Source organism: Oncorhynchus keta, chromosome 11, assembly GCF_023373465.1.
Source record: "Oncorhynchus keta strain PuntledgeMale-10-30-2019 chromosome 11, Oket_V2, whole genome shotgun sequence".
NCBI lineage: Eukaryota > Metazoa > Chordata > Actinopteri > Salmoniformes > Salmonidae > Oncorhynchus > Oncorhynchus keta.
The window spans coordinates 18,512,328-18,529,619 of record NC_068431.1 but is presented as its reverse complement, the minus strand read 5'-3'; the positions used below and the strand labels follow the sequence as shown (position 1 = coordinate 18,529,619).

Here is a 17,292-nt window from a genome sequence, read left to right as displayed (position 1 = left end):
GCAGAGGGAATGAAGGAGAGCAGAGGGAATGAAAGAGAGCAACGAGAGGGAATGAAGGAGAGCAGAGGGAATGAAAGAGAGCAGAGGCAATAAAAGAGAGCAGAGGGAATGAAAGAGAGCAACGAGAGGGAATGAAGGAGAGCAGAGGGAATGAAAGAGAGCAACGAGAGGGAATGAAGGAGAGCAGAGGGAATGAAAGAGAGCAACGAGTGGGAATGAAGGAGAGCAGAGGGAATGAAAGAGAGCAACGAGAGGGAATGAAGGAGAGCAACGAGAGGTAATGAAGGAGAGCAGAGGGAATGAAGGAGAGCAGAGGGAATGAAAGAGAGCAACGAGAGAGAATGAAGGAGAGCAGAGGGAATGAAAGAGAGCAACGAGAGGGAATGAAGGAGAGCAGAGGGAATGAAAGAGAGCAACGAGAGGGAATGAAGGAGAGCAGAGGGAATGAAAGAAAGCAACGAGAGGGAATGAAGGAGAGCAACGAGAGGGAATGAAGGAGAGCAGAGGGAATGAAGGAGAGCAACGAGAGGTAATGAAGGAGAGCAGAGGGAATGAAGGAGAGCAGAGGGAATGAAAGAGAGCAACGAGAGGGAATGAAGGAGAGCAGAGGGAATGAAAGAGAGCAACGAGAGGGAATGAAGGAGAGCAGAGGGAATGAAAGAGAGCAACAAGAGGGAATGAAGGAGATACAAAAAAAAAAGGACAGAGTTTTTTTCAACCTGCTTCTCTCCGTCTCCCTCTAGAACACAGCACCTGCACCCCATATGGCACCCCTCTCCCTATATAGCGCACTACCTTTGACCTGAGCCCTATGGTTTTCCCTATGGGTCCTGCACTATCACGGGAATAGGGTGCCATTTGGGAAACTGCACAGCAGCAGCTGTTGCTCTGGGAGAGTGTGTTGAGGTCAGACAAAAGAGGTAGCCAAGCCCCCTGCAGCAGCATTCTCACTGGGTGCCTCCTGCCCGTCAAAGGCCTGCGAAATGTCAGACAGAATACTAAAAACCTGATAAATGAGCTGAAGTAACATAGAAAGTATTTTGAGTTAAAAATTAGTTTTACTTGCAATGACTGTGCTATGTGGTTGTCTTACCTGCGTTAGTTAAATGCGCTGAATGTAAATTGCTATGGATAAGAGTGTCTGCTAAACGACTAAAATGTAAACTGTAGAAAAGTGAGACCGAGTTTGGGGGGTGTTGATGTACAGTAGGTGATTACATCAGCCTGTATGTGCTTGTCACTACAATCTTTAAGTTACAGTTCTGTGACTTTAAGGCTAAAGGCCTGACATGGAGAAATACATAATGAAAGTGTTTATTTTAGTCACTAAAAATGAGAGGTCATATAACATAAGGGAGGTCTTTGCAGCATTCCATTCCCCAATCCTCTTTTCTTTCATCACACCTTTGTGTTTGTGTTTTTGTGTGCATTCTCTTCATGGTTGGTGGAACAAGTAAATTGATTTAAAGAAACAAGTCATTGCACAGTGCCAAGTGGTTCCCTTGAATTTGAATGGATAGGTCCAGCCTTGATAATGGCGTAGAAAATTACGAGTTTCAAATGCCTTTATTGTTGACTGTGTTGTGCCTAACACCAATCAGCTGAGATGAAACATGCAGAGCTGCAGCTGTGGGACACTCAACCTCTATTCAACATGTAAAGTTGTGTCGGGAAAAAAAGAGTCAAGATTGTTGCTTTACATTTTTCATTTACATAGCCTCCAAAACCAGATACAGTTCGTATTCCAGCTTTTATGTTGACAATGTACAAGGATGAAGCTTAACCATTTACACTTGTGGGAATTGGCCCATATAGACAGGGCTAAATTGAAATGTTTATTACAGAAGATATATGAAATGTATATGCATAAGCATGGCAGCAATTAAAAGGGAACAATTTGGAGATGATGGGAAATAGTAGACCAAAGTTGAGGACACAACAACACAACCTGACACAAGACTGAATCCAAACATTTCACTGTTGATTTCATGTGCATTTTACATTTACTGTACTTTTCGCAGCATTTGTTTAAAGGAATCTGAAAATATGCTGGATACATTCAGTAACATCATTAGAATATTCCTGGATAATGTGGGGTAGGTGCAACATAATGACAAGGGTTTGAGTGAGAGGACTAACTGGTGTGTCCAAGTGGCCACACACCTCTCCAAAGTGTGCACAGTTCCTATGTACACTGAACAAAAATATAAACGCAACATGTGTTGGTCCCAAGTGTGGGTTCCATGTTTCATGAGCTAAAATAAAAAATCTCAGACATTTTCTATATGCACAAAAAGCTTATTTCTCTCAAAATGTGTATACAAATTTCTTTACATCCCTGATAGTGAGCATTTATCCTTTGCCAAGATAATCCATCCACCTGACAGGTGTGGCTTATCAAGAAGCTGATTATTTTAAACAGCATGATGCACAGGTGCACCTTGTGCCGGAGACAATAAAAGTCCACTTTAAAATGGGCAGTTTTGTCACACAACACAATGCCACAGATGTCTCAAGTTTAGAGGGTGCGTGAAATTGGCATGCTGACTGCAGGAATGTCCACCAGAGTTGTTGCCAGGTAAATTAATGTTAATTTCCCTTCTATAAACTGCCTCAAATGTTGTTTTAGAGAATTTGGCAGTACGTCCAACCGGCTTCACAACTGCAGACCACGAGTAACCACGCAATCCCAAAACTGCCACATCGGGCTTCTTCACCTGCCCAGTCATGTGAAATCCATAGATTAGGACCTAATGAATTATTTAAATTGACTAATTTCCTTATATGAATTGTAACTCAGTCAACATTTTGAAATTGCGTTTATACTTTTGTTCAGCACAATTTCAAAGAAGAGTCTTCAAATATAAGGTGCCTTTTTGAGCTGTGCCATTGTGGAACTAGAGCAAGCACACTTGGAGGCATTTCGTTTGGAACATAACACTACATTCCTGCCATCACACAATCACGGTTGTTATTCACACAATTAAAAAATAGCATATTCTGGTTCAGGTGGGCATAATATGAAAGTGTGTTCTATTGCCAGCATGACTAGCTAAGTTATAAAATACGCTCTTACAGTGTTAGGCTTTCACAGGGCAATTCAGAGAAACCGATCGTAATTTTGTACATGTTCCGCAGTGATTTTTCTTCACAAAAGACAAACATAGGCTCATTCTGTTCAGAACAGTCTAGGGTATGACTCCATTTCTTATTTTAACTGTACATCAAACATAGTGATCATAAACAGTGACACTGTATAGGCCTATGACATGAGTTTTAAGATATGTAAATATGAAGTGCACGTTTGGACTCAGGGGTGTTTGGTTTGCTTGTATGACATCAAAGCAGTATTTATTATAATCCTCAATGTGTCATCTTTCAAAATGCATAGAGTCCTCTTAATTTACAGCATTTCCCTCACTCAGACCAAAACAAAATAGCAAAATTTGCCCAATTAGCGGGAGGGATGGGGGCAACTCCTTGTCGCGTGCAGTGCTCAAGTTCGGAAAGGCTGTCAGTCAAAAGTACAGTGGATTTTAGCGCAGAGACAGGTCTGTTATAACATGTTACTTTACAACCACTGCGTTACAATTTAGGAGCTTATCAGTGCCCAAATCGGCCATTTTCAACCTGTATATAGCTACGAGTGTAAGAGGTAATTGTTAAGCAATATCAAGCTAACTTGGTGGGCTTCATGGTCAGAAAAGATATTGTAACTGCCTAGCGAAGAGCACTTGCACTCTCAAAGGCAACACAAAATCCTGACATTCATACCAAACAAAAGAAGAGGCACAGTTAAACATGTCTTTCAACACACCTGGAATCTACTTGCACATGTTCTGTTATCTACTTTTCTAACATTCAATATAACACGTAATCACGTGTCTGCACACTTTTTTCAAGTGACTGGTCTGTGCGAAAGATATCATTCCAGTAGGTGGAAAGCTTCCAGTTACATGAAGTATGACAATGTGTCTAGTTGCCGCCTGGCATCAGTCTTTAGCCCACACAGATAAGGTGTACAACTATCGATAGACCACAAGATGTAATATCCGGAACACATCCTTGTCTTGTTCTGGTAATATATTGGCCCTTGCCGTTAGTCAGCTCATGTTTTTTATTTTAATATATTGTCCCTCATCACAATTAGCTGTCCTTCATAGACTGTTATCTGTTCAAACTCGACACCGTTTTACACACATATGCATATTTCACTTTCCAATGTCACAACATGACTTTTGAGGGTGCAGTGCTTTCGGTACAGTACAGGTGCAAGTCATTGCCGAATTAAGATCGGACTTTGGAAATCAACTTATGAACGCCACCAGCGCTAAAAAATCCACAACATCCATGTTTGGTGGCAGTTCTATCCCATTGATATCTGACTGTTGCTGTATACTATCTCTACATGGCTTCTACCTCTACATGGCCTCTATATCTACATGCCCTCTATCTCTACATGGCTTCTACCTCTACATGGCCTCTATATCTACATGCCCTCTATCTCTACATGTCTCTATCTCTAAATGGCCTCTACCTCTACATGGCCTCTACCTCTACATGGCCTCTATATCTCTACATGCCTCTATCTCTACATGTGCTCTATATCTACATGGCCTCTATATCTCCACATGGACTTCATATCTCCACATGGCCTCTTTATCTCCACATGTCCTCTATCTCTAAATGGCCTCTACCTCTACACGGCCTCTATCTCTACATGGCCTCTATCTCTACATGGCCTCTATCTCTACATGGCCTCTACCTCTACATGGCCTCTATATCTCTACATGCTTCTATCTCTACATGTGCTCTATATCTACATGGCCTCTATCTCTACATGGCCTCTATATCTCCACATGGACTCCATAGTCCACATGGTCCTTTATCTGTGGCTCAGTCTGGTAAATGGCATGGCCTCTAACGCCATCTCTAGTGGGTTCTATCTCTACATGGCCCATCTCTACATAGAATGTATGCACACATGACTGTAAGTCTCTTTGGATAAAAGCGTCAGCTAAATGGCATATATTATTATTATATTATTATTATTATTATATATATATCTCCACATGGCCTCTATCTCTAAATGGCCTCTACCTCTACATGGCCTCGACCTCTACATGGCCTCGACCTCTACATGGCCTCTATCTCCACATGGCCTCTATCTCTACATTGCTTCTAATTCATACATGGCCTCTATATCTACATGGCCTCTATCTCTTTATGGCTTCTATCTCTACATGGCCTCTATCTCCACATGGCCTCTATCTCTACATGGTTTCTATCTCTACATGTCCTCTATCTCTACATGGCCGCTATCTCTACATGAGAAGAACAATTTTCTCTCTCTCCCAGAGCTGGCTACTCCAGAGCACTAAATTTGATAACATCCCTTTTTGGTCATCACCAAAGTGTCATTACCCATCAGTTTAACAGATAGCGCTGACTGGGTTAATTTTGCTCATGATTTCATCAAACCAATCAATAGATTCTATGGTGTTATATCACCATGGCTAGATAATGGGTATTGGTTGAGTTTTACCATCATTCTGTACAAAGAAAGAGTGACTTATTTCAGCGTCTTGCATCGCAGTAATGACCTAATCCTAAATCATTTTTAGAGACCATTTTTTTCACCTTTATTATATTTTGCTTCTGAATAAGTGATTGATTATAAAGAAATTGTTTATATTGACAGGAATCAATGTATCGTTACAGTCCAACTCAACCCTGGGATTTCTTTCCAGACTTATTGTTCTTCACATCAAAAGCTGTGGCCAAACACAACCAACGTTGTTTATTGCATTTCTATTTTATAAAGAAGCTTTTAAAAAAGACAAGTTCATATGTCAGATTGGTTTACAGTAAACCATAACTGTGAAACAGGTCGTGCAATCCCCCCCTTTTTATTGCCTATTGTCATGTGCGCTTAGGGAGTGCTCAAGGTTGTTGTCCGTGGCTTTGTTCTTACACAAAGTAACTAATCTCCTTGAAGCAGAGGTGCCTTGTAATTGCTGTGGAGCGTTGTTCAGCAGAGATAATAAGAGATCATAACAGAGAGTCGGACACACAGGTTTCTATGCTGATACAATGGCTTGGCCTTTTGCTGCATCTCAGGGGCAAGATTAGCTTCTCTACCCACATCTCTTTTCACAATCATTCCCCCCACTACACAACTCCCTGCATACGATCTATCAATTACTTCCGGCTTTTCAGTTGTTAAAAGCTCAGTGTTGTTAAAGGCTAATGGAAATGGGCCTTAAGCACTTCTCTACTCTCTTTTTTCCATTCCACAAGGCATAATAAACCTTTTTGACTTCTTTAGAATTGAAGCCCCCACACCCCCCTTGCAGTTACTGTAGGCCTATACAGTGTACGTGAAGCAACTGCAGTTATGTTTAAAGTAAACAGTCATGTGGAAAACGCCCACACGCCTCATGATGTTACAAGAGAAGGAAGGAAAGCGTGATCTTCGTGCGCTTTTATCTTGGGTTTAGAGGAAGTGAAACTCTTATTTGATTGGCGGTGTTTGGATTTGTGTTTTCCGTTTCAGCGATAATGGCCTAGGGCCGCGTTTGAGCACCTTTTGTTCGTGCAGTGGGTGGAGGATCAATCCTAGAATCATAGTTCTTCTAGCTCCATTTTCTCCTCTCTTACCCTCAACCCTTAGTTGAAGCTAGAGACGACACTTTATTTTCTGAAGCGGGAGCTGGGTAACTTGGAGAATTGAATGGAAGCCCAATTTGACCTTTTTTCTTCTTCTCCAAAACCAAACCTCTTATCATCTTCCAAGGTCTGTCTCCAACCTGACAAGTAACAATTTCATTTTTCACAGAAGACCCACAGGAGGCAACAAATAATGTTTTTGTGTTTGTCACACTGTGGCACATTTTCATCTTTTATTTAAAAAATACAGAAGATTAGAAGGAAAGACTGGCTGGTTTTTCAATCTTGACAATTTTGTTTAGCATTTGGAAACACATTTGGTCAAATCCTCAGAAAACATCTCACAGTACTGTGGACTGTAGGTGGATCATTACAATCCTCTGTAATAATTCCATTATACACGGTAGATTAATTCAAAGTAGTTTTTTTCTTGTTTTTCTTCCTCTGACAGACTAATTTTCTCCTTCTGACAATAACAATACAAAGGGAACCCCGGAAGACAATGAAATGGAATCATTTTTGTCACGGCTGTTAACAATTTACATTGCACTGACAGGTACCAAACTGATGTAATATTACTTTCCAATCTTCTACTGTGACATTTTAGTGCTGTAGCCCAGCATACACTCAAAGCACTGGTCCCCACAAAGTTGACAGGGCACACAACCCTATATTTCACTCTCTCCTGTTTTAGTTTATGGACACCAGTGGCCACCTCTCCCTAGAGCAGTGTGAAGGGACTGCAGGGCTGTGACGGTAATGAGAATGAATGGTTCTCAGCACTCTGGCACTAAATCGCTGATGATGTTTATGGCACACATTTCCATCTTGCCGTGGCAGAACCTTTCACAGTCTTTTGCGACTATTAAGTAAAGCTGCCAAAATGTCCCTCTGCTCAGTGTTCTCAACAGGTAAGGGAATGAGGCACCACTCATAAGCCTAATAGCATTTCAATAAATCCACAGGCAAACGGGAGAAATCGATCCCTGTAATACCGTGCATATTACATAGGCAAACACCTCTAGGAACGATGTGGTTGTGTTGGATGCTGGTTTAAATCTTGTATCATCTTGAGAGCTGATGTCATCAATTTTGTGAGGTTGGGTATTTGAACGAAATAAAGATTTTCCTATCATGTACTCTATGTACATTAATCTCAACCCTGTTACCTTATGTCAACCCTGTTACCTTATGCCAACCCTGTTGTACAACACTGCTCTGTGACCCTGTCAAAACTGATTATCTTCAGTAGCCTTGACTCAAGATGAGATTTGCAGACAAATTGAACTATCATCAACTAGACATGGCAGCAATGTATTGAGGTTTCCAACAGAGATTGCTGTTTTGTGATTTCAGCTTAAGTTACTCTTGAGTCATTTCTGTGTGTGTAGACTCCCTTACAGTCTTGAGTAAGTCATGGTACAAACAAAGTGATTACTCACTCTTGTATTTTGGCACATCTCCCAATTGTAAGTCTTCTAACAACTACTTCAGTCTCCAACTAATTCAGAATGTTTGGCACAGGCACAATTTTTTCCTTTGTGCTGGAAGAGCTCATGTAATTTGGCATCCTGAATGTGAAGGGAAATGTAAAAGTTTTAGGCAAACAGAACATTTATGAGAAGTATCCTTGACAAAATACATGTATTTGTTTTGATTTGACTCAGTGTGTCCTCGCACACTGAGAAGCCGGCGATGTGATGATGAGATTCATTTGTTATATTCAGACTCCCATTAGAGCTATCCTTGCTCTGCAGAATCCCTGTTGTGAGGCACCACTAGGAGTCCAGGGCTAGATTGAAGCATTACATTGCACCCCCACAGATCCTGAGATTCCATTTGGTTTTAAATGCAATGTAAATGTGAACAGACTTTGCCCTTAAGTCTCTCTTGGGGCAGTGCTCTTTCTGAGGTTATCTGAGGTCTCAAACTGTCGATTTTGTTTGTTAAACTGTGTCAGACCAAGTAATTTTTCTGCATTTTGAGATGGCAGCCTTTTGACATTGGTGAGAGTACTGGGAAATACATTTGCTGTGGAAAGTCAGCATGAATATTGTTAATGTCGCCAACAGTGGCAAAGACAATACTCAACTGAACTGTTTATCATGAGTGGAAGTAAACAGTTTGTGCAGGCAGGTATATTTCCCTTATGCATACAGCACAGAGTAGAAATAATGCTAATTCATACAGTATGCTGTCTTTGAAACAGACATGCACCTCAAAATAGTGAATCTCAAATGCATTTCCTTGATTCCTTGCATCCTCTCTCCTCGCCTCTTCCTCAAAACGCATTGGAGAGGATCCTAGATTTGTCCTTCAGACAATCTTCTCCAATGTACTTTGAAAAGGAGGCAAGGTGAGATAATGAGATGAAATGAAATTTATTAGAAGGAGAGGGGGCAGAGGAGGCACATTTTATGAACAGAATGGCGTAAAAACCCAAGAGTCAAACATATAGGTCTCCTTCTCAAGTCAACAGTGGTTTCACCCACAGAACTTCCCAGTATTTTTTACTACCTGACACTGTCACCCTTTGCTTACCTGAAGATGATGTTGGCAGTAATTTCGCCAAGATATCAAGTCCTGTCTAAATCTGTGAAAGGCTGCTACCTTGCCTACATGAACTAAACAAAATGTGCCCCTTAAGAGCACCAGCAATGCCTCATGTAACACAATGTTGATTCCACTAATGGACTGAGAAAATGTTGGATTGTCTGGGGAGAAAGGCATCATGACTCATCAGCCTGATCGATATTCAACATACCATCCATCTTGCAACTGTCTGGATCTGGACCATGGGATGACTGGTAGATAAATAATCGTATATAAAATACTAAAATACTGTTCACTTTTTACATAAAGTAATAAGCACATATTACAACAACTGTTCAGCAAGAGCACTTAATTACATCAGATATGAGATAGAAATACAGGTTGCCATAGAAACAATAGATACACATTAGACACCTTAAGAGCTATAACTGTCAAAATGGAAGCATAATAACGAAGCCTGTACACAAGACAAGACAATGTGTGCGTCTCAAATGGCACCCTATTCCCCTTAAGAGCCCTATGGGTCTGGTCAAAAGTAGTGCAGTATATAGAAAATGGGGTGCCATTTGGGACATATAATCCTCTCTACCACGCTAATATAGCACAGCAGTTCTTATGTTTGCTGTGTCTGTTCTCTATGGAGATTCATCTAATCAATGGTTGGATGATGCTTATGAAAGGCACATCTCATAAAGCTGCAGCTTATTGAATTAAAAGACGGAAATCGACCAAGTACGTCTCCAGAGAGAGCAGAAGTAAAGATTTGGTTTATGTCGTCTCCTTTCCCTCTTTTTTTCGCATTATAGGAAGTAAAGAGCCAAAGGATTTTCCTGTATAAAATGATTGGACACAGTGTACCGGAGATGTTGATATAGTAGAAACCCAATTCAGCAAGACATTGAATATGTGTTATTTTCTTTAGTGAGACATTCAAGTTTTCCTCCTACAAAACTATATAAAAGCCGGCTGTGTCCTGCACGTACCTTGTACCGAACTCTCCTCCAGAGAACCCTGTCTCACGATATTCACACCCTTTCAAGATGCGTTCTCTAAATGAGGTTAGCTGCTGTCAGCAATGCACCAGTCCGTACTTCAGTGTTGATTCCACTCATGTACACACACACACACGCACACAAACACTCGCGCACACACATGGGTGTGTGACTGTCTCTCAGACAGACATGGTGCTTGACCTATACGGTGTACATTACAGTAGATAACCACAGTGTGCTGCAAGAGAATCTATAGCCGGTTATGTCTAATAATCTCTGCTGCCATAGAAAGACACTGCAGTCATTTGTTGCAATGAGGGTTGAGATGGGAATGAATGAGGCTAAAGACAGATTACATTTACATTTACATTTAAGTCATTTAGCAGACGCTCTTATCCAGAGCGACTTACAAATTGGTGCATACACCTTATGACATCCAGTGGAACAGCCACTTACAATAGTGCATCTAAATCTTTTAGGGGGGTGAGAAGGATTACTTACCCTATCCTAGGTATTCCAGATCAAGTTGAACAGTTCCATGGGATAATTTTTTGATTTGATGGTTGCTGTAATGCATTTGCGGTTAAAAAGGTAATTGTGATGTTAATAGAAGTGCTCTCCTAATACCTGGTGTCATCATTACCGTAAGCCTTACGTCAACATAAATGGCAGGCAATGAAAGTTGAGTGTGAATATTTCCATGTGATAATGGGTTGGAGTATTTATGAATGTGGGATGATGTGGCCAAATGCCAGCACCTTATCCTGTGCATTTTTTCGCTATGCGAGCCAATCCCCATTAATTCAACCATCCATGGACACTATCTAACTAACACACTGCATAGTCACCATTGCAATTGTCCATATTTGGACAGCCTCTGTCTCAGCAGGACTTTCAACTGTTTGATTAGTCTTTCTTCATCCTGTCCTTCATCTCTGTTCAGCCCGTTCAATTTCTTGTTTGTTTATACCTTCACTAACAGCTACATTCCCTCTCCCTCTCCTTGCCCCATTTAACAGAAATGATTGGTAATTACCGTTTGTTTGTGTTCTCTGTTGAACATAGCTCAGTTAAGTCAATAGTTCATTGCTACATCATTAGCGCTTTATCTTTTGTTTTTCTGTAGTGGTGCATGGTCCACGGACTTGCTTCCATCCATAGCTTCTGTATGCTTATTTTCACTGGGCTACTGTGGCAACATTAGTATTAGGATTCATTGTTGCACTCAGGAAAGAAATATCTAACAAATGCTTCATCTATCTAACATCTACCCTGACGGTACCCCCTTGGAAGCAGCGCTGTTGCTCACCAGGCTAGCATGGCTCAGTTGGCAGGGCATTGCGCCTGCAATGCCAAGGTTGTGGGTTTGATACTTGCTGGGGCCACCCATGTGAAAATGTATTCATGCGCTACTGCAAGTCGCTTTGGATAAGAGCGCCAGCTTTAACCCCCTGAGGTTGATGTCTGCGACCCACTGAAATCAAATGAGCATAATAAAACGATCCCCATAAAATCTGTCAGTTTAAGACAGACAACTGGGTTTTTTGCATTGAATGCGTCTCAATCCATCGCATCCACCTACGTAATACTTTTATATCTAAGGTGAACGGTGACAGAGCTAGAGCAGTGTTTGTCAGACCCTGTAGCCTACAAACGATTATGATCCCTCTAGAGAAAGATGAGACTGTCATGAACACGACAGTGTTCTCCGTTTTGACCACCACAAGCATCTTGGGACTCATCTGAAGTCTGTACAGCCGATCTGCCATTTTATTTATAAAAAATTAAAAAATGTTTTACTTTTTCTTCCTAATTTCGTGGTATCCAATTGGTAGTTACAGTCTTGTCTCATCGCAGCAACTCCCGTACGCACTCGGGAGAGACGGAGGTCGAGAGCCATGCGTCCTCCGAAACACAACCCAACTAAGCCGCACTACTCCTTCACACAATGCCCGCTTAACCCGAAAGCCAGCCACACCAATGTGTCGGGGGAAACACTGTACACCTGGCGACTGTGTCTGCATGCATGCGCCCAGCCCGCCACAGGAGTCACTAGAGCACGATGGATGAAGGACATCCTTGCAGGCCAAACCCTCCCCTAACCCGGACGACGATGGGCCAATTGTGCGCTGCCCCATGGGTCCCGGCCAGCTGCGACAGATCCTGGACTCAAACCAGGATCTCTAGTGGCACATCTAGAACTGCGATGCAGTGCCTTAGACTACTGCACCACTCGGGAGGACCCATCAGCCAACTTCTGTCTGTAGAGTACAAACAGTTTGGGCTACACACTAATATGACCCCTTTATGTAAAGGATGCCTATCGGCCTCACAAGACTCATCTGAATGTCCCCGGTACCAGTCGAAAACATTTATGGAAGTACAAAACATGACCAAAAGTATGTGGACCCCTGCTCTTCGAGCATTTCATTCCAAAGTCATGGGCACTAATATGGAGTTGGTCTCCCCTTGCTGCTATAACAGCCTCCACTCTTTTGGGAAGGCTTTCCACTAAAAGTTGGAACATTGCTACGGGGACTTGCTTCTATTCAGCCACAAGAGCATTAGTGAGGTTGGGCACTGATGTTGGGCGAGTTAGGGCTGGCTCGCAGTCGGCGATCCAATTCATCTTAAAGGTGTTCAATGGTGTTGAGGTCAGGACTCTGTGCAGGCCAATCAAGTTCTTCCACACCAATCTCGATAAACCATTTTTGTATTGACCTCGCTGAATTAGGGCATTCCCCAAACTTTTGCCACTATGTTGGAAGCACAGTATTGTCTAGAATGTCATTGTATGCTGTAGCATTAAGATTTCCCTTCACTGGAACAAAGGGTCCTAGCCCAAACCATGAACATCAGCCCCAGACCATTATTCCTCCTCCACCAAACTTTACAGTTGGCACGTTGCATTGGAGCAGGTAGCATTCTCCTGGTATCTGCCAAACCCAGAGTCGTCCGTCGGACTGCCAGGTGATGAAGAGTGATTTATCACTCCCGAGAACACGTTTCCACTGATCCAGAGTCCAAAGGCGCTAAATTTTACACCACTACAGCCAACACTTGGCATTGAGTATGGTCATCTTAGGCTTGTGTGTGGCTGCTCAGCTATGGAAAAACATTTCCTGGAGCTACCAACGAACAGTTATTGTGCTGACGTTGCTTCCAGAAGCAGTTTGGAACTCAGTAGTGAGTGTTGCATAGGAGGACAGATGATTTTTACGCTCTACACAATTCAGCACTCAGCAGTCCCGTTCTGAGAGCTTGTGTGGCCTACCACTTTGTGGCTGAGCCGTTGTTGCTCCTAGACGTTTCCACTTCACAATAACAGCACAATTGACCGGGGCAGTTCTAGCAGGGCAGAAATGTGGTCTTGTTGGAAAGGTGGCATCCTATGACAGTGCCACGTTGAAAGTCATTGAGCTCTTCAGTAGGGGTGTTCTAATGCCAATGTTTTTCTTTGGAGATTGCATGGCTGTGTGCTCGATTTAATACACCTGCCAGCAACGGGTATGGCTGAATTAGCCAAATCCACTCATTTGAAGGGGTGTCCACATACTGATTTTTCTTATATTTCTCAGATATAAGATAAACACTTCTTTTTGGGGGGGGTATCTGTTGTTCCGTGTAGTAGTGAGTTGGTTATTCAATGAGCTAATAGTAGGAAGGCCAAATGTTTCCTCAAGTATTTGTTTTAAATATTTTTTAGATACTTCAACAGCTTAAAATTCTAAATCAAATTATCCTTGGTATGACGTTCTTAAAACAATTCCATTTAGCTTAGTAGATAGGACATAGACTCTTGTGGTTTAATGGCATATATCACTAAATGTGTGTGCACAAAATGAAATGATATGGAAACTATTTTGACAATATACCCTTTTTCTCTGTTTCAGGGGCCAGTGCGGTGTTTACCCAGCAGCCCACAGACCTGGTGGTGGTGGCGGGTCAGCCAGTGACCCTGCCCTGCTCCATCCCTGGGTACCACGGCATGGTGCTCTGGCTCCGAGATGGCATGGCCCTGGGAGTCAATAGGGACCTCTCAGGTAGGAAAGCCCCTTACTTATTACGGTATCACTTTACTTAGAATGGTGATAATGTGGCATTTATCAAGCTTTATATCTATATCTAAAAGCGGTACCGGAGCACCAAGTCTGGGACCTAAAGGCTCATGAACAGCTTCTACCCCCAAACCATCAGACTGCTGAACAGTTAATCAAATGGCTACCCAGACTACTTAAATTGACCCCCTTTTTATTTGCACTGACTCTCTTGCACACTGGCTCTATGCACACTTACTGGACTCGACACACACACTCACACATACTACACTGACACTCCAACTCACACATACACTACATAAGCTCACACAGACATACACATGAATATTGACACCACACACACACACACACACACACACACACACACACACACACACACACACACACACACACACACACACACACACACACACACACACACACACACACACACACACACACACACACACACACACACACACACACACTTTCACATAAGCTGCTGCTACTCTGTTTATTATCTAACCCCGTTGCCCTGTTACTTTTACCCGTACCTTCAGTGGTTCTTCCTTTAATAGTTGCATCATACCACCAGTGGAGGCTGCTGAGGGGAGGACGACTCATAATAATTGCTGGAATGGAGTTAATGGAATGGTATCAAACATATGGTTTTCATATGGTTGATACCTCTCCATTGACTCCATTTCAGCCATTAGTAAAAGCCATCTTCCCCTCAACAGCCTCCACAGCTTGCGGGGTGCTATGGAATGGTATAGCATGTTGGGAGTGCATGACGTCATAGTATTTTACTGTCAGCCATTGTTGCCATTAATGCTAGTTCGACCACCAGAGGGCGTCTTTGAGAAGCTAAGTTATTGAAATGACATGGAGCTGTAGGCCTAAGAGTCATGTTTACTGTAGCTGTTTTAGCGTAACTTACTTATTGGCACAAAAGCCTACTTCAATATACAGTATATCAATCAATCATTCATTAATTTGTGCATGTCATCACATAGCATACAAGCCACCCATGCCTTTAAATACAGTCCAGCATTTTAGTAAAAAAAAATTTTTAAAGGGAGCCTTGCATAATTAAACAATGAATAAACCGCAACATGTCAGCTAAAGCGATTGAATTCATGAATGCATTTGACTGTTTATAATATTGGCTGTGCATTTTTTGTTGTTAGAACAGACTGTATGGGATTAATTATAATTAATTATTGTATTTATTGTGCTGTTTATACTGTTAGAAATTCGGCTTAATTAAATTGATTAGTATTATGGTGTTTCTATTCCAAGAAAAGCGAAAATGCATTTTAGGCCTCAGGGTTTCAGTTAGGAATATATGGTGCTGTACAACGTGACCGGTTGGGAGTAGGCCTAGGCTACTAAGCGACTGGCAGGGAAGAGCAAAATAATCCTAACATTTCCACACCCTAATTGTAGGCTAACCAACACCCAAACAGAGATTCAGTGAAAATAAAAATCATATTTATTTATCAAGATCAGTCTTCATGCTGGTCTCAAAGCAGCGCGAAACAGTGCTGAAATAGTTGAATACACGCGGGTAGGCTATTGCTTCAAATACTATTATAACAATTGAATGACTTTGGGTGTTTTAGTAAGCAACAATTTGCTGCCTTCAATTGCATTAGCCTACTTAATACCAATATTTCTGTAATTCAGTGATATTTATTCCCATAGTAATTTATTACATTTACTTGTGGAATCCATCCAGATGTGGTTAGAAAACTGTGCATGTGGTGGGCTATGCAAAGAGATAGGTGAAGTGACATGCCATTAATAGTCCCTCGACTTCGGCGATGTCATCTACAAAATAGCTTCCAAAACTCTACTCAGCAATCTGGATGCAGTTTATCACAGTGCCATCCGTTTTGTCACTAAAGCACCTTATACCACCCACCACAGCGACCTGTATGCTCTAGTCGGCTGGCCCTCGCTACATATTCGTCGTGTAATGTAAGGAACCAGACCCACTGGCTCCAGGTCATCTACAAGGCCATGTTAGGTAAAGCTCCGCCTTAGATCACTCAGATCACTGGTCACGATGGCAACACCCATCCGTAGCACGCGCTCCAGCAGGTGTATCTCACTGATCATCCCAAAAGCCAACACCTCATTTGGCCGCCTTTCGTTCCAGTTCTCTGCTGCCTGTGACTGGAACGAATTGCAAAAATCGCTGAAGTTGGAGACTTTTATCTCCCTCACCAACTTCAAACATCTGCTATCTGAGCAGCTAACCGATCGCTGCAGCTGTACAGAGTCCATCGGTAAATAGCCCACCCAATTTACCTACCTCATCCCCATACTGTTTTTATTTATTTACTTTTCTGCTCTTTTGCACACCAATATCTCTACGTGTACATGATCATCTGATCATTTATCACTCCAGTGTTAATCTGCAAAATTGTAATTATTCGCCTACCTCCTCATGCCCTTTGCACACATTGTATATAGACTCCCCTTTTTTCTACTGTGTTATTGACTTGTTAATTGTTTACTTCATGTGTAACTCTGTGTTGTCTGTTCACACTACTATGCATTATCTTGGCCAGGTCGCAGTTGCAAATGAGAACTTGTTCTCAACTAGCCTACCTGGTTAAATAAAGGTGAAATAAATAAATAAAAAATAATGCTATGCTAGGCTATGATAAACTTACACAAATGCTTGTCTAGCGTTGGCTGTAAAGCATATTTTGAAAATCTGAGATGACAGGGTGATTAACAAAAGGCTAAGCTGTGTTCCAATATATTTCACTTGTGATTTTCATGAATAGGAAGATTTTCTAGGAAGATGTATGTCTTTTGAGTTATGCTAATTAGTGGTAGTTGATGACAACGGTCCCGTTCATGGGATGGGGTGTCACTACAGGTTAAGAGGCGGCTTCGATCAATATAATCATTCATTCAGAAGTTTAACCTTTCTGGCGCAGACGTTCCACTAGCGATCCACCTCCACAACATCCAGTGAAATTGCAGAGCGCCATAGACAGAAATAGACAGAAAAAATACAAGTG

General features: G+C 41.9%; 1 protein-coding gene across 2 annotated transcripts in view; it reads left to right on the top strand.

Annotated features, from left to right (window-relative positions):
• kirrel3a (kirre like nephrin family adhesion molecule 3a) overlaps positions 1-17,292 on the top strand; it is a 283,160-nt gene that overhangs the window by 122,497 nt on the left and 143,371 nt on the right. For both annotated transcript variants that reach the window (XM_052529674.1, XM_052529672.1), the window contains exon 2: positions 14,108-14,257. In XM_052529674.1, coding sequence (XP_052385634.1) covers positions 14,108-14,257 — 150 coding nt within the window. The remainder of the gene's footprint in view (positions 1-14,107; positions 14,258-17,292) is intronic.